Below are 23,261 nucleotides of genomic sequence, written 5' to 3'. Positions count from 1 at the left end.
ACATCTCATAAACTTTTGAGGAACCTCATGGTTTCCTACAACTCAGTTTTGAAAGCCCATTCCAAGAGTGTACCCAATTTAGGGATGTTTCAACAACAAACTGCCAAGTAACATGAGTTGATGCTGTTCAAAGAAAAGGGGGGAGGGAGAAGAGAGATAAATCCTGCTTGACATGCTCCAGGCACTGAGCTCATCTAAACAGTATCCATAAGTTATGGCTCCTTACTCTCTTTGTGTGAACTCAAAGACAGGTGCCATTTTGTAAGGGCCTGTGCAACAGTGCCTATACTAGAGACACATGGCAAGTGATATTTGGAACAGGGACCCAACTGACTGTTGTTCCTGGTGAGTTACATATCAGTCCACTCCTCATCACTAATGATCTCATTTCATTACCCTCGAGCCTGCATTAAATGTAGCATAGTATGGTAATGTTGAGTTTTATGACGGAAGTAGCTGTTTTTGTTAAAGAGTTCTGTTTTTAAAAAATTCTTCATCAATATGCAAAATTTAAACAGATAATTATTTTAGGTTTGAACATCACAAATGGAATATTTGTTTGTTTCTCTCTCCAATAAATAGCACATCCATAAAGGGAGGAATTCAAGAAAATAAATACCTAATCATAAATCCTCCCTAATTTTATGTGGCTTACCATGTAACATGGGGGACTGAGATCCCAGAAGGTTTCTATCTTTCAAGAAACCACAACATTCAGATGTTTCTTTATTGATCTGGTCACAACATTCTGGCCTCCATCCTCCCACACTCAGAGCAGATGGAATAGCTCAGCTCAGCTTGTCAGCTGCTTTAAGGTCACCCAGTGCCGGTGGCCTCGAACTGGCGACCTTCGGATGTTATCTTCAGGCAAATGGAGGCTCAACCCTCTAGACCAGACCTCCTGCCCTGGATTTATATCCATCCCAAGTCTTCAAAGCAGATTTCTTTGAATCCCTCCCAGCCTATATCAGTCAACAACAACTTCTACCCCCATGATCTGTATCCAGTGGTGTAGCTAGAGGGGGTGCAAAGCACTAATTTTTGCAGGGAGCCTCACCACGCTGTGCAAGCGGCCCTTCCCCTTTGGAGCAATTCTGGTGTGCACCTCTGTTTTGGTCCCACCACCCAGAGTGGCTCCAAAGGGGAGGAGGAGCGGCCGCTTGCATGGCGCAGTGAGGATTCGTGCAAAACTTAATACTTTTCACCCCCTCTGGCTACACCACTGTCTATAACCACCAGTCATAAATGTACCGCAGGTCTTTGTTCCCGGCAAGTCTGTTTCTGAAAGGAAGTGTAGCACAGTGGGTCTTCTGGTGGAGGGTACAAACTCAGCTTTGGGAAAGGGACGAAACTTTCCGTGCAACTCAGTGAGTACTGTGATACAAGAGTTTGCGAAGTTGTATAGACATTGATTTTGAGGGAGGGAATTCATAAGTATATATGGGTATATATTCAAGATAATTTAACATAGATTATACCTTTGAACAACCAAGAATCATTGACAATCAGGGTGATTACAATGACTTTTTCATGACATGAAAGTGGGAGAGGGTCAGTGGTGGATCCGGGGGTGGGGGCCTTGGGTGCATGCCCCCCCTCCAAACTGTGACTCCAGCAGGGAAAGATGCCTGCCAGGATGGGGAGCAACCAAGCGTAGCCAGGAACCCAGATCTACCCACCTGGAATGGAAGTCTGGGTCTACTCAGCAAATAGTTCTGGACTCCAAGACCAGACAGGATTCCAGATCTACCCACCCAGCAAACCTTGACCAAAGAGGCCAAAGTTCAACCTGGAGCCCAGGTCTACCCATCTGGTTGACCTGGGCCCTGGAATTACGGTAGTACTCATGCCCTTCCCCCAACACAAACACTGGATCTGCCCCTGGAGAGGGTTGTGTCCTAATGCACTTGAGTGACTGCAAGAATAAAGTCAGGATGTTATACTGATGTAACAATACTGAATGCCAAATTTTGATCATATCAACTGTGCATCTGTGCATCTCTTGTGCATACCTTTCCCAAGATGTTCACTGACAGTGAGGCAGTGGAAGATAGAGAAAATAAGTATTTATTTCAGTTCCATGTGTTTAGTAGGACTGTCAATCCCTCCAGGATTGGCCTCAGGTCTCCAGAATAGGCAACAATCTCCAGGTGACTGATGCACTCTTGTAGGTTTCAACCGGGCTTCCTTGGATTAGTGAAATTACACCAGCCCTAGTACTTATGCTTAGCCACAACTGGGTCAAAGAATTCACACAATAGGTAAATTTTGAGAATGAATTTAGAGATAATAAGAGAAGTAACATAACACTGGTGTTCTCGGAAGCAGCTTGGAAAATTTAAAACATTTGGAAAAGAGAAAATTTTTGGACATGGGACAAAACTTGTGGTTATCCCTGGTAAGCTGATGTTCTCATACATCCTGAGCCTTATATTCAAGGTAGTATTGCTAGATCCGTGTTTTTATAGGAGTTTCATCTTGATTCAGTCCATAATGCAGTCAGAAGGATTGTAATATTTTGGGTGGGACCTCTAGTTTCAATGTATGTTTCTGCTAACCTCTAGAGAATTCTATGAATGTATTGTTAAGTTTTGAGAGGCTTGTTTTGGGATGGATGGTTAGATAGATACTTATATCACCCTTTAGACTTCTAAATATTGGGGACTAGAAACAAAGCTATCTTCATCATGTCTTATTTATGAATCACCTCTTGGCGATCAGTCTCCATTATCAGTATGTCGAGCTAGACAGACCATTGGTTTTACCTAATATGGCCGTTTTTATAATCCCATTGGCAAAAGTTTTGAAAGCATAATATAGAACAGGTAGGATGGAATATTATACCCAATCCTATCCTGTTCCTTTCTTTCCTTCTCTCCACATATTATTTAGACTGTTTTCTAGACCAAGAGTCTTAGACATTCTCTTATGGAGCAAAGAGTTTAAGGTGTAAGTAAGTTCTTTAGTATGAAAATGACAACATATTCATAGTTTTCCCCATATCATGCAAACAGAATTGGATTTAAATTCTTCTTTGGAAGTGGTACCGGTCTTGTAGTGATCCCTGGTATGTTGACCTTTCAGTTAATTAACTTGAAAGCAATGTTATGTCTTCTGATGGAACTCTGTTTTCTCTGTTCATCTGCATGGTCCATCTACTTATCCATTCACTCACCCATGACTAACACATGTCCCACTGAGTTCAATGGGAATTAGAAATCCTGAATTTCTCAGAGGGTATAGCCCAATATCAATTGACATTAGAACATTCTGAAAAAAAAAAGAAATAAAAAATATTTGCTGGCATAGAAATAATTGTACAAAACTTAATGAATGTGTCCTACTTAACAATAACTGTTGTTAAGTTTTTCTCATTTGGTAAGGACATTGTTCCCATTCACTCATGAGTGGTGAAGATTGTATATTCTCTTCACTATTTTGGATAAAGAATTTGGGCAGAAATTACCGTAGATGCAAAATTAATTCAAAATCCTCTTTCTTTATAAGGTCATTGCTATACGTTTTACAAGAGAACTCAATAAAATCTCATCAGTTTTTCCAATTATTATTCTCGCCATCCTTTTGCAACAGGGAAACTCCACCCGATTTGGCAGTAACCTCATTGAAACCAACAGTAGTTCTTAAAAATATATATATATATGAGCTACATTGCATGTATTTTTTCACAGAAAACTAACAGAGTAGCCAGAGCAATGCTTAAGGTTAAGAAGAATCAGGCCACCATTTTATAAAGGTGTGCATCAAGGTGTTAATACTGGTAATTCATGGGGTAAGCTCATATTTGGACGTGGAACCAAACTCATAATCTACCCTGGTAAGTTGACAAATACTTTGATCTAAGACCATATTGAAGGCCATTTTGGTAGAACAATATTTATCATGTGAGAGTTTTGCCTGGATTCATTCCAAAAACACAGTAAATTGGAGACCTCTACTTTCAACATCTGATTACATTAATTGCTGGATCACATTTTGACCTTATTCTGTAGGGCTTAGGAGAATTGTTCTTTGGTAAGTAGTTGAAGTATATTGGTACATTACGTCATTTTATGGGGAACTTGCAATGAGAACCACCTTGAGGCACCTGGTCAACTACAGTATACAGTTTAATGATCTGGTTCAGTCTGGTTGTTTTAATATCCCATTGGCAAGCTGATTATATCCTCATAGCTCTGCATGTTGGCACCTGTAGAAAGAAACGAGGAAAAGATAGAAAGAAAAGGACAGACTAGGGCAGTGCTTCCCAAACTTTTTTGACTGGTGGCTCCCTTGACCTACTGGACTATTGGCCATGGTTCCCTGTTAGGGCTACACTCCTATACATTGTATAGCGTGGCAGGTTTTTCACAAGGATCCTGCAGCTCCCCTGGCTGTTTTCCATGGCTCCTTGTGAACCACAGCTCACAGTTTGGGAACCACTGGAGCAAGGGGAGGGCTTTGTGGTCCAGATGCTGTCCAGTCTTTTTTTTTCTTCCAGTCATCTATCATTTAAAAAAAAAAAAGCCAGTACCAAGAGATGCATAACTTTTTTGGTGAAGGAGCAAAGAGACTTTTTAAAAAGTGGCAAATTATTCATTTTGAAACACTGGTCTTTCATTGCACGTTTTCATCACGCTTCCCTGCATAGTGGACAGGTTAGTGGAGCTAGTGGAGCAGGTTACATGATGCATACTGACCCTCATAGAGTCACCATTTTGTAGAGACGTGTCTCACTGGGTTAGTGATGCAGCAAATAAACTCCATTTTGGAAAGGGGACCAAGCTTGTAGTTAGCCCCGGTAAGGTGACATTTCTGTTTATGCCAGTGTTTGATTGGAGACTGACCCACTATGATTTTGTGCACTTTTGTAGGTCTTTGTTTTCTTGACTTATGCCATAACACAATCTGTGTTGGGTAGGAGTCTGTAATGTGACGCATTAGGGATGGATCGTCTGACTAGACCAGTGGTTCTCACACATCTAGCACTGGGACCCAATTTTTAGAACGTCTACTTTACCCCCCAGCTCCCCAATTATATTTGGTAATAGTTAAAATGGTGATCCTTAAAAGGTTTAGGACCCAGCCCAATGAAAACGCAACACTTTTTTTCGCAAGGGCCCGTAGCATAGTGGTAACTATGTGGGCAATAAACTTACATTTGGAAGAGGAACATGGTTGTTTGTGGGACCTGGTAAGCGGCACTCTTTAGTTATGACCAGAAATACTTCAAGCAATCCCAGTTGGATGGATGGATTGAGGGATGGACAGATGGATGGATTGGTTTGGTTTGAATAGCAAACCTCCATGCTCTATTACAAACTCTTTTCAGTGTCTTTTGGAGAGAGGTTCACTATCTAGTATGAGGTTGAATTGTGGGGGGGGAGGAGGGGGCTGATGGGGAAATCATGTCTCCAAATCCTCACCAGGCATTTTTTTTTTAACATTCTCTACCTATTTTTGTTTTTAGATCACATTCCTCAGTCTAAACCCTCGTAAGTGTCCTCAGAAAGATTTTCCCAGTAAAATGACAAAGGAGGCATCCGCAGAGCAATTATTCACATGTGGTCCAAATAATTATAAATTAAACCATTATTTGAAATGTCCCAACATTCCATCTACTTATCTATCAATCTATCTAATGAGGAAATAATTATGATCTCATGTATTCTTAAATATAAAGCTTCCCCACTACTCTGTAGGGAAGAAACCTAGGTTTTTATCATAGCATTATCCATTGTGTGGCTTATGGAGGAGATGGTACCCAACTGCTCTTTGGAGAAGGCACCAGAGTGAATGTTAAACCAAGTACGTTTAGTGCAAGTTACGTTATCACAAGTATGAACATTATTTTTTTGTCTGTATCCTAAGAATAACTCAACCTCCCCATCACATTTATGGGGCTAGTACACTCAGCTTATGGTAGTGTCTGCCATTTTGTAAAGGTGGATCTGAGTGTGGGCACTGCTAGTGAATGGGGTAAAATCATATTTGGAAGTGGGTCCAAACTCGAGGTCCTCCCTGGTAAGTTGATATTTTTATATACGCCAATCATTCAAGGCAATTATGCTTCTGCAATGTTTATTCTGGGAATTTTGCCTTGATTATTTGCTATGGAAGTGGGAAGCTCTTGTAACAATGTATGAATATAGTAAATCACAGATAACTTCAAATTTCTTCTGTGAACCTTGAGAGACAGCAGTGCTTTGGTAGTGATGGCTAGAAGTAGAACAGTATGCATGTATATGAAAAGTAAACAGCTGCCCTTTACTTTCAATTTATGCTAACATTAGCTGCCACATAATTCTCTGAAGGTACTTTTTAGGCAGAGAGAGAGAGAGAGAGAGAGAGATTCTTTGGGTATTTATATTTCTGTTGTATCGTTCCATTTGCTAGTAGGTATAAGAAACTAGAAACAGGATCTGGCAATCTTCACTGTATCCTGTTTATAAACCAGTTTAAAGCAACTGGTTGGCCATTTGTGTGGCCACAATGTTTTGCTGATCCAATATGGCTGTTCATATAACCGTTGGGAAACTGATTATTTTGAAAGTAATTTTTATTGTCATCTTCTACTTTCTTTTCTCCCTGCTTTCATTCTGTCCATGTATCCATCAAACCAACCTGTTTGTTTGTTTGTTAAATTTCACCTATACCAGTTTTTTTCAACCAGTGGTACTCGTAGCACCGGTGGTACTTGAGGTGGTGTCCGGTGGTGCTTGCAGGACCCTCAGACCTCCACCACCTGGCAGTGAGACCAACAATGCAATGTGACAAGCAGCAGTAGGGAGGCTCGGTTTGGTGGGCAGAGCTTCATCCAGATCTCCTGTCTACCCTGAGCGTCTTACAGATGTTTGTCATGTTGTATCTGGCCTCCTAATCTGGAAGTAACTATGACATCATTGCTAGTTACTTCTGGTGGTACTTCCAAGAGGTGGACCATGCAAAAGTGATACAGCGGGGGACCAACGTTGAGAAATGCTGATCTATTCCAATCTTACATCTGTATAAGGGAGTCAGTCATTTCTGTTGTGAAACACAGAATATGCAGGATGCCCATAAGTATTTCTGAAACATGGCTCTATTTTTCACATTTTGGACAACATAATGCCCCATGTAGTTGGCAGGATGAGGCATCTCAACATCCATGACAGAAGCACCATTTTGTAGACGTGTGTCTCACAGTGGTAATACTGGCGGTGTACGGAAAACCCTATATGGAAGTGGGACTAAACTAGTGGTTATCCCTGGTAAGTGGACATTTCAGTTTCCTCCCATGCTGAATGAATCTTGAGCATAATTTTATGTACTTTTTTTGGTCCTTTTTCCTTGGTTTGTTTCAGCCTTCCATTCGGTGGGAGCTGGTAACAAGATTTCCAGATTATTCATTCCTCCAAATGGGTCTTCATTGGGCTCTTGATGGCTAGATGAAGTTTGAGATGGATGAATGGATCGTCCCCCTTGTAAGCCAACTAGTCTGAAAACAACTTTATTTTATTTTTTTCCTGTATATTTTTCTGATCCATCCAGCTATCTAGCCATCCATCAATTTACAAGCTAATAAAATCTGACCTATTTGACCTGACTTGGAACTGTGATTTCCTATGGGATGGCCAGCACTTTCCAAATGGGACTTCCTACTCCTCTAACGCCTTATTACAGAGGCCAGCCTACTGACTTACTGTCTACTCTGCACATATTATCTCCCATTATAAACTGACTTAACAGTGCATTCATGCAGTCTCTCTCAAAATAATAAATATGCAGAACTTCCAATTGAAATTAATGTTGTCCACACTTTCTTCTGAAAGGAGATTTTTCCTGTGTAGCAAAAACATCAAGACCTTGGATGACCTCATCAACCCAGGATGATTGAGTAAGCACAGGCTAGACAAGTGGACATGTTGTGAAGTCAGTGCTGCATCAGGAGGGCTTGGACAAGCCCTGCTTTGTCCTCTGGGCTGTTTGGTGTACTTTCCTCCTTACAAATGTATTTACACACATGTACCTAGGGAGTCCCCTGGGTGTAGGCGGCTCAACTGCTCTTTCATTTTGATCAGAACGGGAAAGCAATTTTCAACTACTTCTTGCAAAGTCTTCCATTGCAGTGTAAATATGGAAGCTCAGGTTACAACACTGCATTTGGTAAAGGCACCAAGCTGCTAGTGAGACCAGGTGAGTCAATTTCAGAGACAAATTAAAGGAAGACTGATTCCTTGATTCTGTGCAGCATGGAGGGCTTGCAACTGTAATAATAATATACAGTATTTATATACCGCCTTTCTTGGTCTTTATTCAAGGCGGTTTACATAGGCAGGCTTATTAAATCCACGCAGGGATTTTTACAAATTGAAAGAAGGTTTTTTCTTTCAAGAACCACTACATTCAAGGTGTTACACTCCGATCTGGTTTAACATTCTGGCCTCCATCCTCCCACGCTCCGAGCAGATGGAACAGCTCAGCTGCAGCTTGCCAGCTGCTTCAAGGTCGCACGGTGCCGGTGGCCTCGAACTGGTTACCTTGTGGATGTTAATCTTCAGGCAAATGGAGGCTCTACCCTCTAGACCAGACCTCCTGCCCGAGGTCCTGCCTGCCTGCTCCTTCACTGTAAGTGAACCCAAGTGCTTGGGCATTTCCACTGGATCTTTGGATCCCCGTTCTAAGGCTTCCTTCACTTTCCAAACCCACTTTTCCTTGCCACACTTTCAAAAACTCATCCAAAGAGGCAGAGATTTGTAACAGGGCATGTTGATGTGTGGATATAGTAGGGCTTAAAACCTGATCTTTGTGCCTTTAACAAATCTCACTGTATTTCCAAGGAAGTCTTCTTGTTCCATGTGCACTGGTATTTCTAGCATGTGCAATTTTCATTCCAACTTATGTGCCTCTCCGCCGCTGAGGTTCAACCTGTTTGGTTAGCAGATACAGGGTCAGGTTTGGCCCAGGGAGGCTTGGATATGAGTTCAGTCATGTTGCCTACTGGGTTATTGCTGAGTCATTCACTTTTGCTATCTAAGGCTACTCTACCCTTTGTGATCTTTCCCAGTGCACATCATTCTGAACTCCTTGGAAGGAGGAACACTGACAAATGTGATGGTCTGTGTGTCCTACAATCCACAGACCAAGCTGATTGAGTCATTGTTTCATGATTTCAGAGTTCTGATCGAAATCCAGTTGCTTTGAAATTTCACGCAAATACATGCATGTTGGCAACCATCAGTCTCGAAAGACTCTGGTAGCGCGCTCTGAAAGGTGGTTCTGGAACAGCATCTAGTGTGGCTGAAAAGGCCAATTCGGGAGTGACAATCCCTTCCGCACTGAGAGCAAGTGCAGTCTGTCCCTGGTCTGTCTCCCTGGCTATGGGCCTTCCTTCTTTGCCTCTTAGCCTCAGACTGTTGGCCAAGTATCTCTTCAAACTGGGAAAGGCCATGCTGCACAGCCTGCCTCCAAGTGGGCCGCTCAGAGGCCAGGGTTTCCCACTTGTTGAGGTATACAACACACTTTATAATTAATGGAGAACAGGGAGGCACAGACCGGAGAACATTCAGTGGACTCCGGTTCCAATGATTCCATGTTTCTCCTTCCCAGGACTGAGCTGAGACTTCCGTGGTGATGAGACTTGAGTTTTCAATACCTTGAGCTGGTGTATGTGCCACATTTTGATCAGACATTTCTAGGAAGAGATTAAATATCTGGGGAGTAGAACATGGGGCACTAGGGGAAGGCTGGGATTAGGGGCTGCATTTATTCTTAACCTAGGGTCACTCCCCTAAAGCAACAATGTTATAGTTTGACCAAACTATAACACAAACATGAATGATGAACATATTTAGTACCATGGAATTGGAATGCTCCATCCGGATATACTGAGACCGCAGGATTCAGCATCTCTTGCCCGTGAGTTTGGGCTTCTCCAGCTCAAACATTTGATTATCCTTCACAGGAGCATAAATGGTCTTGCTTTTAAGACTTTGTGGGGGCAAAACTCATGCAGTTTTGTCCCAGGCTTTCAGGAGCACACTTGTGACAGCCTCATTGTCTCCTCGTCAAACCTGACAGATCAGCAGGCAATGTGGGTAGCAATGTTGTTGTTCAAATAGTGCAATTGTACTCATACTGAAACAGCAGTGGGTTGAGGTCCAGAAAGAGGCATGAAGTTTGTGGGCGCTTCTGAGAAACTGGTTATCACATCTTGGCTGCTCCGAGAAAGAGCCCAGGAAGCTCATGGGTATATGTGTGTGTGTGTGTGTGTGTGTGTGTGTGTGCGCGTGCGTGTGGCAAAAGCATCTCCACAAGTGTCTTGCAGAACAACTAAAGGGCTTACAATAACAAAAACAATTTTGTTCCATTCATTTATTCTGTTCGTTAACTTTAATTGCACAGGCCAACACACATTTTGCTTCCTTAGGGTAGCAAATTCCTGGGTATATTTGGGGTTAGAGTTTCATCTCTAATGTATTCATTTATGTAAATTTATTCACATTTTAAAATGTAAATTAATTCTTTTTTTTCTTTTTTTTCCTGGCCCCCAACATGGTGTCAGAGAGATGATGTGGCTCTCCTGCCAAAATGTTTGGACACCCCTGCTTTAAATAATAGTCTTCCCCCCTGCCCCCGGCCATGTAACAGACTGCTTATGAAACATCTTTGGTTTCAAAAGGTGACAAGGGCAATTCAGCAGTGGAACAGATTGCTGAGAAAGGTGATGGATTCTCCCTCATTGGAGATCTTCAAGCAGAGGCTCAATGTCACCTGTTGTAGATGCTCTAGGATTTCCTGCTTACAGGCAGAGGGTTGGACAAGATGATCTTGTGGGTCTCTTCTAAATCTTTAATTCTATAAAAAAGATGTTTGCCATGTGATGTCATCCTGCTGTTTGGAAAACATGAGTCCAAACCTCCCTTGGGTGTCTGAAATGAGTTCTTTGGATCCGGGTCTGCCAAATTTGTGCATAACCAAAGATGTAGTCACTTTTTAAGCAAGGCGAAGAGAGTGGCCTCCCAAGTCTAGTCCCTACCCCATCTTCTCTCCTCTCCCTCTGTAACTAGCAACTGCATGTCATGACTAGAGGCCAGGCCCTGGCTCTTGGCAGCAGTGGAATAGCAATTAAAAAAAAAAAAAAGGAAAGAAAGGCACTTTAGAAGCTACCTAATTGCTGATGCCCTGGTAGCAAAATGCTAAAGATCAGCCAGAGGCAGGAGACCACAAAACATGGCAGAAATAAGAAAGAAAGAAAGAAAGAAAGAAAGAAAGAAAGAAAGAAAGAAAGAAAGAAAGAAAGAAAGAAAGAAAGAAAGAAAGAAAGAAAGAAAGAAAGAAATGCAGTTCCTGTTATTGCTGTAAAATTCTCATAGACTTCACGGCTATTGATATAAACTTTCAGTACTACTAGTCAGTCACTAACTCCTGGCAATATTTCCTTTCTCGTTTAGATCTTCAGAAATCCGAACCTTCTGTCTATGAATTGGAGTCGACCAATAAAAGCCATCCTCTATCTGCTTGCCTCTTCACCGATTATTTCCCGGGCAACATCAATGTGAGCGCCACTGGTTCGGATCTTGTGGAAATTGAGAGCTCAGTCGTGGTGGTAGAAGATCAAGCCAGTTACGGTGCGGTCCTTTGGCAAAATGCCAATGAAAACCTTCAGTGCGTTGCTAATTATGATGGGGAAGATATCCAGGCAAAGAAAGGTAAGCGGATGATGGAAATATGTGCCCGCTAGTCGGATTGCTTGCTGAAATTCAGTCCTCCTCTCGTCCCCAGTTTTACAAAGTACAGAGCGGGGTGGTCCAACATGCAGTCCATGAGGCCTATTTTGCTGACCCTCAAAAAGTCCCATCACCCACCACCTCCTCCTGCTTCAGCAACTTTTCAGTCTCCCTTGTTCTGGCCTCTCCTTTAGAACAACGTGGCAAGGAGATTGAAAAACCCTCCTCAGCTTCTTGCCAGCTGAACCTGCCGAGTGACTTGGCAACTCAGAACTCAGAAGTAATTGGCGGTGATATCATCATATCCCCGCCAATTACTTCCACGTTGGTACAGTTGGGGGGTGACATTGAGGTCTTGCACCTCCTGTAGTATTAAAAGTTGGACTGCCTTGGCACAGAGGATATATCATAACTTAGCATCTTTCAAACTGTGCTCTGGAGAACTCCAGCTTAACCAGGATATGACATGGCCGTCCTTCCTCTGCAATGTGCACCAACAGGAGAGAATTGGGAGTGTCCAGGTGGTTTTCTCAGTGGGGCAACCATGAGTCCCGACAGTCTTGTTTTGGCCAGCTCTGCTTATGAAGTAGACCAAGTGCCAGAGTGCAGATCTTAGGGGGTCCCTGAAAGGCATTCAAAGTTTCTTTGTCAAGTGATATGGGAAGTATTCCCTGAAGGCAGAGAATCTCCGTCATACCCAGTGATGGGTATGAAGTCCACTGCTGTGGTCAAAATGTAGGAAGAGGGATGAGATTGGGGAGGCCTGGAGTTCTCAGGATAGGCTCTCATAGACCTTCCTCGAGGGCACATTTGCAACAAACATTCTCCCATGAAGCTTATTAAAATTAAAGCCTCTCCATGGCTCCCTCTGCAATTTAAGATTTGTTCTTTGCATGGTTTATTTCCATTGTAATGTATGGATTTATCAGCTCTGTCAATATGTGTCCAAAATATGCCTTCTGCCCAAAAGCCAAACCACCACCAAACACTCCTTTTGTACAGTAGACATTTTTTTTTTTAAATTAATTTTCACATTTTTAATACCCCCTTCCTCCAAAGAGCTCAGGGTGGTGTATGTAATGTCCTCCCTCCTTTTGTCCTCATAGCAACCCTGTAAGGTAGGTGAGTCTAAGAGATAATGACTGGCCCAAGATAACCCAGGGAGTTTCATGGCTGAGTGGGGATTTGAACCAGGATCTTCCAGGTTTTAGGTTCAACTCCCAAACCACTACACCATGTTTTTTTTCTCATGATAAGTGGGGCGAGATACAAATGCAAAGATGCAATTTGCATACATAACTCGCCTTAAACTTTTATAAATCAACCTGGCAATGATAAGCAAAGTTTGGAGAATGCCAGGTTTTCCCCTAACTCAGGAACAGGTAAGGTAAGCTTGTGAGACTGCAGTGAAGCTGAAGGTTTCCTGTTATAGCAAAGGACATGGTCCAGACAAAGTAGTGTAGTGTATCTACCTTAAAGGGTTGTTGTGAGAAGAAAAGGGGGAGGTTACCTTGTACATAAGAACAGCCCCACTGGATCAGGCCATAGGCCCATCTAGTCCAGCTTCCTGTATCTCACAGTGGCCCACCTAATGCCCCAGGGAGCACACAAGACTACAAGAGACCTGCATCCTGGTGCCCTCCCTTGCATCTGGCATTCTGACATAACCCATTTCTAAAATCAGGAGGTTGCACATACACATCATGGCTTGTAACCCCTAATGGATTTTTCCTCCAGAAACTTGTCCGATCCCCTTTTAAAGGCATCCAGGCTAGAAGCCATCACCACATCCTGTGGCAAGGAGTTCCACAGACCAACCACATGCTGAGTAAAGAAATATTTTCTTTTGTCTGTTCTAACTCTCCCAACCCTCAATTTGAGTGGATGTCCCCTGGTTCTGGTATTATGTGAGAGTGTAAAGAGCATCTCCCTATCCACTCTGTCCATCCCCTGCATAATTTTGTATGTCTCAATCATGTCCCCCCTCAGGCGCCTCTTTTCTAGGCTGAAGAGGCCCAAACGCCGTAACCTTTCCTCATAAGGAAGGTGCCCCAGCCCCGTAACCATCTTAGTCGCTCTCTTTTGCACCTTTTCCATTTCCACTATGTCTTTTTTGAGATGTGGCGACCAGAACTGGACACAATACTCCAGGTGTGGCCTTACCATCGATTTGTACAACACCATTATAATATTAGCTGTTTTGTTCTCAACACCTTTTCTAATGATCCCCAGCATAGAATTGGCCTTCTTCACTGCCGTCGCACGTTGGGTCGACACTTTCATCGACCTGTCCACCACCACCCCAAGATCTCTCTCCTGATCTGTCACAGACAGCTTAGAACCCATCAGTGGTTCCCACACATTTAGCACTGGGACCCACTTTTTAGCATGAGAATATGTCAGGACCCACCAGAAGTGATGTCATGTTCAGAAGTGACATCATCAGGCAGGAAAAATTTTAACAATCCTAGGCTGCAATTTTACCCACACTTACCCAGGACTAAGTCCCATTCACAGTCATTGTTCAAAGAATATACATAGTAGCTTGTTAAAAGTACAGGTCTGTAACATTTCCCCAAATGCAGTCACTTAGCAGGGTATCCCTGCATCGCCTATATGCATCTGGGATCCATCCATGTGCCTCCCTCTCCATGAAATTGATTATTTGAAGTATAATCTAACATTTGCTAGAACTGGGTGTACTGGAAAGCAAACAGAATAGATGGACCAACGTTTGGATCACTTTTTAATGACACAGTGGACAAATATTCAGTTTATTATTGATTGCCCCCTCCAATCTTGTTGGAAAATAAAATATGGTGCAAATATTGTCTGTTTCTGCATACTATGTTTTTTCTCATGGATAATTTTTTTCAAATTCCTGTTGCAGATATCATCATTAATTATCCATTAATTATTACCAATTACCATTATCATCTTGTTACAGATATTGCTGATTCCTGTTCAGGAACGCAGATGAGTTTTCAGACAGGTACGTAGAAGAGAGATAAAAGCAACAACCTGGAGGGAAATTGTTAATATTGGCTTGAAAATTGCCCCTCGAGCAGCTGAGCTTATTTGCACTCTGTAGTCCACATGTGTGTATTAAAGGATCCTGAGCTTGTCCCTAGTAGGCTATTTCACAGACTGCTTGTGAGACACACTGTGTCGTTCACTTTATCAGTGGTTGCTTGCACAGGCTCTGATGGGAGAAGCAAAGCGGGGGAGCCAAAAACCAGGAGGAGGAGGTGGAGGTGATGACGGACCAACAGGACTTGTTCTCTCACGCACCTCCCTGTTTGGTTCCTCCATCCTGATCCCCCAGTTTGCTGTTGGTTCCACCCTCTGGCCCAACCCATCCCAACGTTTTAGAAACCAAAGCCTAGTGAACCTGAGAACATGCACTATGTGAGCCTTGTGGCATGTCAGGAACAGCTGTTTCCACATCTGCTTCAGATCCTATTGCACAAGGCAAGTGTGTGAGGCTTGATCATACCATGTTCTCACTGGTTGCTGCTGCACACTTCAGGGGTGAGGCAGGGAATATATTGGGCTTTAGGCCCATGTGGTGTGGCTCCGCTAATCTCTACCTAAGGCAGGTAAGGGTGGGCCTCTCGCTGAAGAAGCACACAGACCTCCACTTCTGCCACAGCAGTTGTCGTCCCCAAAACTTTGTGGCATCCTTGAGCATCCTTGGATCAGGATGGAGTTGAAAGTGCCAAAAAAAAAAACTCATGTACTTTCAGGCAATCCTACCAGATTCCCATATTATGGGCCTATAAAAATTACTGCTTTTGGGGGGGGGACCCACTTGTTATATTAGTTGGCCATCATAAAGCAGTAGCTTGCATACAGAGGTTTGTTCTCCAGTGACATTTGTTGTCTCTTATTTTTCATCCTCAGATGAGAGATTGAATCTTCTCTCTCTCACCGTGCTGGGACTGAGGGTTATTTTCTTCAAGAGTGTTGCTGTCAATCTATTACTCACCTTCCGCCTGTGGTCACGCTAAGGTAAGCATGGAGCTCATTGGACAAGGACAGGTTTACTGAATAGGTCAATAGCTTTGATAGAGACAGTCAGGCGCACAGTTTTTCCATGTGAATTTAAACATAGACTGGAAGATGACCTAGAACAGTGATTGAAACAGTGATATTCAACAGTGGTTGACATAGATGGAAAACTCTTCCAGGTTCTGCGGCTCTGTTTTTAGGGCAACTGTCCATAGTAATAAATTGTCTGTCCTCCTTCGTCCACTGGCTCTGCCTACAGATAGTTGCCTTAGAGACCCAGAACCTAGAAGAGTTGTTGAATGATTTTCAGCCGCTGTGCTCCAAACTCCGCAGCACATCTGTGGACCTTTGTGGCACATCAATGGGCCACTGGTTGAAATCGCATTTAGACTAATGGTCATGGAAATATATCAAATTACTGCCCAAGGTGTGAAGATGGCCCCTGGATTAAATGGTTTTAAAATAAGGATTAGACCAGCATTTTTCAACATTTGACCTCTGCCATACCATTTTGCATGGTCCACCTCTTGGAAGTACCATCAGAAGTAACTGGCAGTGATATCATCGCCAGTTACTTCCAGATTGAGAGGCCAGACAAGATACAACAAACACTGGTAAGAGGCTAAGGGTGAACAGAAGGGCTTTTTTTCTAGTGTGCAAAAAGCACATGCTGGAGTTTTGGCCACCAAGCTGAGCCTCCTACCACTACTTGTCACATTGTGTTGCTGGTCTCGCTATCAGGCAGCTGGGGTCTGGGGGTCCTGAGTGTACCACCAGTTGAGTACCATGAATACTACTGGTTGAGAAACATTGGATTAGACAAAAATGTAAGGAGGACAATGTATTGATACAATAGCTAAGGAGGTGTCCACGTTCAGACACAATATACTCCTGCATACCAGATTCCAAGGAGGGCTATTGCTTTCACATGGGTTCCTCATGCACATTTATTTGACTACTTTAGAAACTGGGTACTGGGATCAGATTGCACTTGTGGTCTGATTTAGGGGGCTCCTCTTATAATTAATGAATAAAGATATCTGGCGAACGAGATTAACTTCAATGAAAAGCAGAAACCCAGTAACTGCAAGCCTGTTTTCCTATTTCATCTCTTTCCTGCATGTAATTTTGTGCTGCTGTCTATGCCGTTCTTGTGTGTTGGCGTTTCCTGTTCTTGTAGAGGCTCTGCACCTTTTTAACCAAAATTTCTTCTTCTCTGCTTCCATTTCAGAAGTGAAGAAATAGAAACAATGGGAGTGAGATATTGTTAAAGAACACCCCAACACCACCCACCTGTTTTATATCCACCTCATCTGAAAGCCAACCTGGAGAAGATTGGCTGAACCAAGCTACAATTTTCCAGCATTTGCTCAAGTGAAGATTGCTAACTTTTATTCTTGCAAGAAACTTAAGAAGGGAATCAGAATGTACTTTTTTTTTTTTAAATCAGGCAACTATTCAACACATAGGAAGGTGGGGGGGGATGGCAAATCAACTTCCTGTGTTCTTCTGTATTATATTGTCTTCTAAGTGATCTACCAAAAATTCTGTATTTTACTGAATATTAAAGATATATATTCTTGAATTCTAATATATGGTGTTCATGGTTCTCTGGGCTTTTCCTGGACAATTGCTTTTCTTGTTGTAAGCCTCCTTGGGTAGCCCAATGTGTGGTAGAAAAGTGGGGTAAAAATTCTTTAAAAAATAAGAAAAAAAGAGGAGGGTAGATCAGAAACATTATGCAGGGGATGGACAGAGTGGATAGAGAGATGCTCTTTACACTCTCACATAACACCAGAACCAGGGGACATCCACTCAAATTGAGTGTTGGGAGAGTTAGAACAGACAAAAGAAAATATTTCTTTACTCAGCGTGTGGTTGGTCTGTGGAACTCCTTGCCACAGGATGTGGTGATGGCGTCTGGCCTGGATGCCTTTAAAAGGAGATTGGACAAGTTTCTGGAGGAAAAATCCATTACGGGGTACAAGCCATGATGTGTACATGCAACCTCCTGATTTTAGAAATGGGCTATGTCAGAATGCCAGATGCAAGGGAGGGCACCAAGATGAGGTCTCTTATTATCTGGTGTGCTACCTGGGGCATTAGGTGGGCCGCTGTGAGATACAGGAAGCTGGACTAGATGGGCCTATGGCCTGATCCAGTGGGGCTGTTCCTATGTTCCTAAACATGAATGTAGGTTTAGGATTACCACCCCTCCAGGAATCAACAGTGAACTCCAGGTGACTATCAAAAGCAATCCTGGAGATTTTACACAGGTCCTCCTGGGTTTAATATCATTACATCATGTTGGGGGGGGGGGATATCCAGGAATAATTTCAGTCAGAGCTAACAACTTTCAGGGCCATTTTATGGTGAGACCTTACAGTCCATGGGGAGAAAAGGGAACATCCACTGAATGTACATGTGAAACAGTAAACAAATATTCTGTATACATCTGACATGATTAAATTTAAATCCATTTCACCTTAATCTTAGCTTAAATTTTAACTTGAGCTTAAATTCAGCATTTAACCAGAATTTAAGTGCCAGGTGTCCAAGTGCTCATCTAGGTCCCAGATTCCACAGTGATCCAAGAGTGATGCTGCATTCAGAACAGAGGATAGGTCTATCCTGGGTAGCAGCTTCCAATCAACAGAAACATAAAATCACAACTGCTTGAGTGCAGTGGTCTAATGCAGATACATCCTTATTTCAGATAGCCTTTCAGAGCTATCCGAAAGGCCTCTAAACAACAGAAGGAATGGCAATAAAGGAGTTGTGGAAATGTGCTATTCTGAATTCCTTTTCAAAAGTAGCATCTGAAAAGTGCTCTGATTCCAAAGAAGTCTGTGACTTTCACATGAGCTTTTAATGGGAAGGATGAAAGGATTGGAGATAAACCTGGAATACTGGAATGTATTATCCAGCTGGACTTCATCCACTAAGGCAAAGATGGTTATCATTGAGAAGATCTCAAATTTTAAAGCTGGCATAGGTTTAAGGACAGTGCTATCAAATGACAAAGAACACACCTTTAATATTAATATTTGCTGAAATGCACACCAATCTTAAGATATGTTGAATGCATAAGCTTCAACAGTTTTGAATCATGCTCGGGGGAGGGCTGAGTACCAGTAATTTGCTGCTAAAATGAGAGATGACAGAATTGTGCTGCCCATGCAACACCCTCTAACCTAGAATCTCCAATACTGTGCAACAAAACACCCCCTCATCCGTGCAGCAGAAGAGACAAAACAAAACAAATTTTGTATCTAGCGAGTAATTAATTTGTGGAACTCCATGCCACAGGATGTGGTGATGGCATCTGACCTAGATGCAGTTAAAGGGGGATTGGACAGATTTCTAGAAGAAAATGTGTGATTACTAAAGCACTGCATGCATATCCAGGTTGCCCTCTTTGCTTGTGTCTTAGTATCAAGAACAGGGTTTATCTTTTCTCACATTCTCTGAGATCTGCCATGCCCCATAACCTTTTCTTTCTGCGGTGAGAAGATGTGGGGCTTACTCACACAGCACTGTTGTGCCCCATCTGTTGTTCAGTCCTGCAAAGATCCAGCCGTAACTGTACAAAGCACCACGCAATGATGACAGGATGAAAACAAATCAGGAAGGAGTTGAGGAATTTGAGGCAGAACAGGAGGAGATGTCACCTAATGGAGCAAAACTATCCAAACTGTCCTATGAATTATCATCTCGCCTTGAGGTGATTGTATTGTTTATCCATAGTCTTTGTCAGAGATTCTGAGGTTTCAGCTTTCCTGAACAAGAGGCCCACTTCAGTCCCTTAAGAATAACTCTAAATGGTGGGGAGGTGAGGCCAGGTGGGGATTATTTGTGAACGAAATGCACTCTGCACATGGCCCTTCTACACACATTCCTTTGCACAGGCATGCTAGCGCAGGGATATCAAACTCATTTCAGATAGACAGCCAAAGTTAGCATCCACTGTGCCTGCTTGGGGCCGAAAGTGACATCATTCAGCAGAAAGTGACATCATTCAGCAGATGATGGCCAGAAATGAGCATTTTGTTCTCACCTCAAACCTCATTAGCTGCAAATGACAGAAGAGAAAATGTGCAACTCTCGTTCATATTTTCAAGATATGAAACATCCCCATTATCATGCTGGGAGAGCCCAATTATAAACAGGGACGGATAAATCGCTTCTGGGTGCTGCATTTGGCTTGCAGGCCTTCTGCTTGACACCGCTGTGCTAAAGCAAGGTGGCTTGCAAGGAATCATTGAGGTTCATTTGGGAGCTTATTTTTCTTCTTCCAGCCTGCCGGCTTCCGTGACTCAAAGCATACTTGAGACAAATGCCCCACTGTGAATAGGGGAGGCAATGCAAAAAAGAATACAGATGTAGCTCAAACTGTGTTCACTGCTTTCGCTTGTTGCCCCTGACCTTAAGAAGGAGTGGGTGGGAGGAAGAAAGGCCGGCTTTGTCTCCTTCCTTCCACCCACTCTTCTATAAGCTTGAGATAAGGTTCAATTTACTTGTGAAATACAATGAGAATGAACTTGAACAGCGCCAACTAATTTTAAGAAAACCATCTCAAGGGGCAATTCTGTAGAATCCTGCTTGCATATGTCCTTGTTTATCTCCATAAACAAAGTTGCTCTGAGATTGGGATCATAGTTGGGGGGGGGGGGAGACACACAGGCCTTGGAAACAGAGGAATCCAGTTTCCTTTCTTGGAATTCTGAGGATGGGCTAAGGATGGTCTCTGTCCTAAAGCCTGGAGAGCCCTTGCAGATCCCCTGACTCAGCAAAAAACACATGCATCCCTGAAGGGGTCAAGACCGCCACAAGCCCACCATTGTCTGCAGCCCTGCAAAAATGTTGCACAAGGTTGCCATCTTTTCTCCAGGCAGGGCTCCTGCACCTTTATTGACTGAATGAAAGGCATAAATCAAGCAGGCAAAACTTTTGCTAGCAGTGAGAGGCAGTTGCTGCTTATAAAAGAAACAGAATGCTGTTAGACAAGTTGTGCAGGCAACAATTTTGTTTCAGCAGTACCCAGAGAATTCCCATCTGAGTGGCAAAGGGAAGGGAAAGGATGCCACAGAACTGCATAGCACTTATTTTTCACATATTTATATCACCCTTCTTCCAAGGAGCTCAGGGTGATCTACACGGTTCCTCATAAGAACATAAGAACAGCCCCACTGGATCAGGCCATAGGCCCATCTAGTCCAGCTTCCTGTATCTCACAGCGGCCCACCAAATGCCCCAGGGAGCACACCAGAAAACAAGAGACCTCATCCTGGTGCCCTCCTTGCATCTGGCATTCTGACATAACCCATTTCTAAAATCAGGAGGTTGCGCATACACATCATGGCTTATAACCCGTAATGGATTTTTCCTCCAGAAACTTGTCCAATCCCCTTTTAAAGGCATCCAGGCCAGACGCCATCACCACATCCTGTGGCAAGGAGTTCCACAGACCAACCACACGCTGAGTAAAGAAATATTTTCTTTTGTCTGTTCTAACTATCCCAACACTCAATTTTAGTGGATGTCCCCTGGTTCTGGTGTTATGTGAGAGTGTAAAGAGCATCTCCCTATCCACTCTGTCCATCCCCTGCATAATCCCCTCCATCCTCCTCTTATCCTCACAACCCTATAAGGTAGGTGAGGCTGAGAGTGACTGGCCCAAGGTCTCCCAAGAAGCTTCATGGCTGAGCAGGGATTTGAACCTGGATTTTCCAGCTCTGTCCAAATCCCAAACAACTCTACCATCTTGGTTCATGTATAGGAGATGGGGAAAAAGGTCAGGGGTTACAGACTGCTTAGAAGTTGCTGGTCCAGAAGAATCCCCCAAACACCAAGAGCACTTTGCATGGAGAATGGTGGCTAGGCATAATCAACAGTGAGAGGTTGCCACATGTGGACTCAGAGATAGCTCCTATGGCTGGAGGCCACATTTGCCCTCACACTGCTGCAATAGAAGCGTGTTATTCTGGTCAGTTTAGAAGGCTGTCAAAGGCTATGTGGTCTTCAAACCAAACCTCTTTATTAATACTGCAAACATGGAGATGGAAACAACAAGGGATACAAGAAGTGAGGTGTCCAATACAGCACATACACACTAAAGGGCAGCACAAACGTCGAGCAGATTCCTTCTATCAAGCTCTTACAAGATCTTGCAGACTCCTAAGCTTTACTCTTTGCAGATGGCTATTTTTTACTGTTCTCCAGAATGGAAATTTAAACTGTACCAACTGATCAAATGCAACAGAAATCAGGGCTGAGTGCTTTTAAGAGAGGCAATTTGGGCAGGGATAATTTGGCATGGCGCAGTGAGAAAAGCTGCATTGGGCAAAATTCTTTCTAACCCCACTGCTGAAAGGTTCAAAAACCATGCTCGTGTCACCAGATTCCAGGTCATTCTAAAGCTGGTTCGAGTACCTTAAACAGAAATACATCTGCTCACCAGTATTTGAGATTTACTTCTGAGGAACTGCATTTAGGACTGGGGTGCAAGGCAGAGAGTGACTTGGGCCAGGCCAGTCGGTGAATGAGGCTTTGCAATTCAGTCATCCCAGGTCAAAGGCCAAGACTTGATTCACAGGTGCTCAGAATCTTAACATAGAGCAGTTATTTTAAGCACTTTCCAACAGGTGTTCTCAACCTCTAATGTTGCTGTTTACAATAATTCTCAAAAATATCTTTTCTGTCACCCCCACCACCGCAGCAGCTAGACAAAAAGGCAGGAAAAAATAAGCAAGGTAGTCGGAGGAAAATGTGTCAGCAGCCAAATGGGTCAGAGCCAACCATCTCCCCTTCCGTGACGTCAGAAGCGTGCAACTTATCTAGGGCAGCGTTTGAAGCTCTTTCCGCAGAAACCATTTCCTCTAGAAAACAGTTGTTTGTCAAAAGCAGTGGGGAGCTTCAAAGTGGTGACACGTGGCCAAGCACATGTGGAAGGATGGGAGGTGGAGAGGTCGTTATACCACAAGCCGGGGTGCAGAAGGGGCTGGCTGGCGTAGAGACAGAGACCACAAAGTTAGCAGCTGAACTTCAGGTGCAACGATGGGGGAGAAAAATGCAGCTATCTATACCACCACCAAAGGACTAACAGAACTAAGAATAACTTTGCGGCTGCTTCAGTTGTGGGCAAGATGGAAGTGAGAAAAGGAGCAAGCCAATTTCCTGCCCCTTTTTGAATGGGTCACATTCATGTATTTGTCTTGGCAAATTCTGTCCATTTAATCACCAGGTGCCAAGTAGTACCAATGCAGATCTACACCCCCCCCCCCAAGTCTATGGAAGAAAGTTTTGGTGGGGTCCACATGGCAGGGGAAAGGTATCAGTGACCACCTTCCTAACCTTCTAAAGCTATACGTACAGCATACAGCAAACTGTATGTACAGTTTGTATCCACAGCCTTGGGTCTCACTTAGGTGCCATTCTGGAACCCAAGTACATCAAGGTCATGCTGGGTTAAACAACACATCTACTCTCCATTTCCCACTGGCCAGCTAGTTCCCCCCCCCACCCCCAAGAAGTGGCATTCAGTGG

General features: G+C 43.3%; 1 protein-coding gene across 1 annotated transcript in view; it reads left to right on the top strand.

Annotated features, from left to right (window-relative positions):
* LOC136654109 (T cell receptor alpha chain MC.7.G5-like) overlaps nucleotides 1–17,259 on the top strand; it is a 108,391-nt gene extending 91,132 nt beyond the window's left edge. The window contains exons 5-8 of the mRNA XM_066630985.1: nucleotides 11,430–11,687; nucleotides 14,653–14,697; nucleotides 15,609–15,716; nucleotides 16,948–17,259. Coding sequence (XP_066487082.1) covers nucleotides 11,430–11,687; nucleotides 14,653–14,697; nucleotides 15,609–15,715 — 410 coding nt within the window. The 3' untranslated portion in view covers nucleotide 15,716; nucleotides 16,948–17,259. The remainder of the gene's footprint in view (nucleotides 1–11,429; nucleotides 11,688–14,652; nucleotides 14,698–15,608; nucleotides 15,717–16,947) is intronic.
* Nucleotides 17,260–23,261: the final 6,002 nt, after the last annotated feature.

This window comes from Tiliqua scincoides, chromosome 5, assembly GCF_035046505.1.
Source record: "Tiliqua scincoides isolate rTilSci1 chromosome 5, rTilSci1.hap2, whole genome shotgun sequence".
NCBI lineage: Eukaryota > Metazoa > Chordata > Lepidosauria > Squamata > Scincidae > Tiliqua > Tiliqua scincoides.
This window is presented reverse-complemented; position numbering and strand designations above follow the sequence as displayed.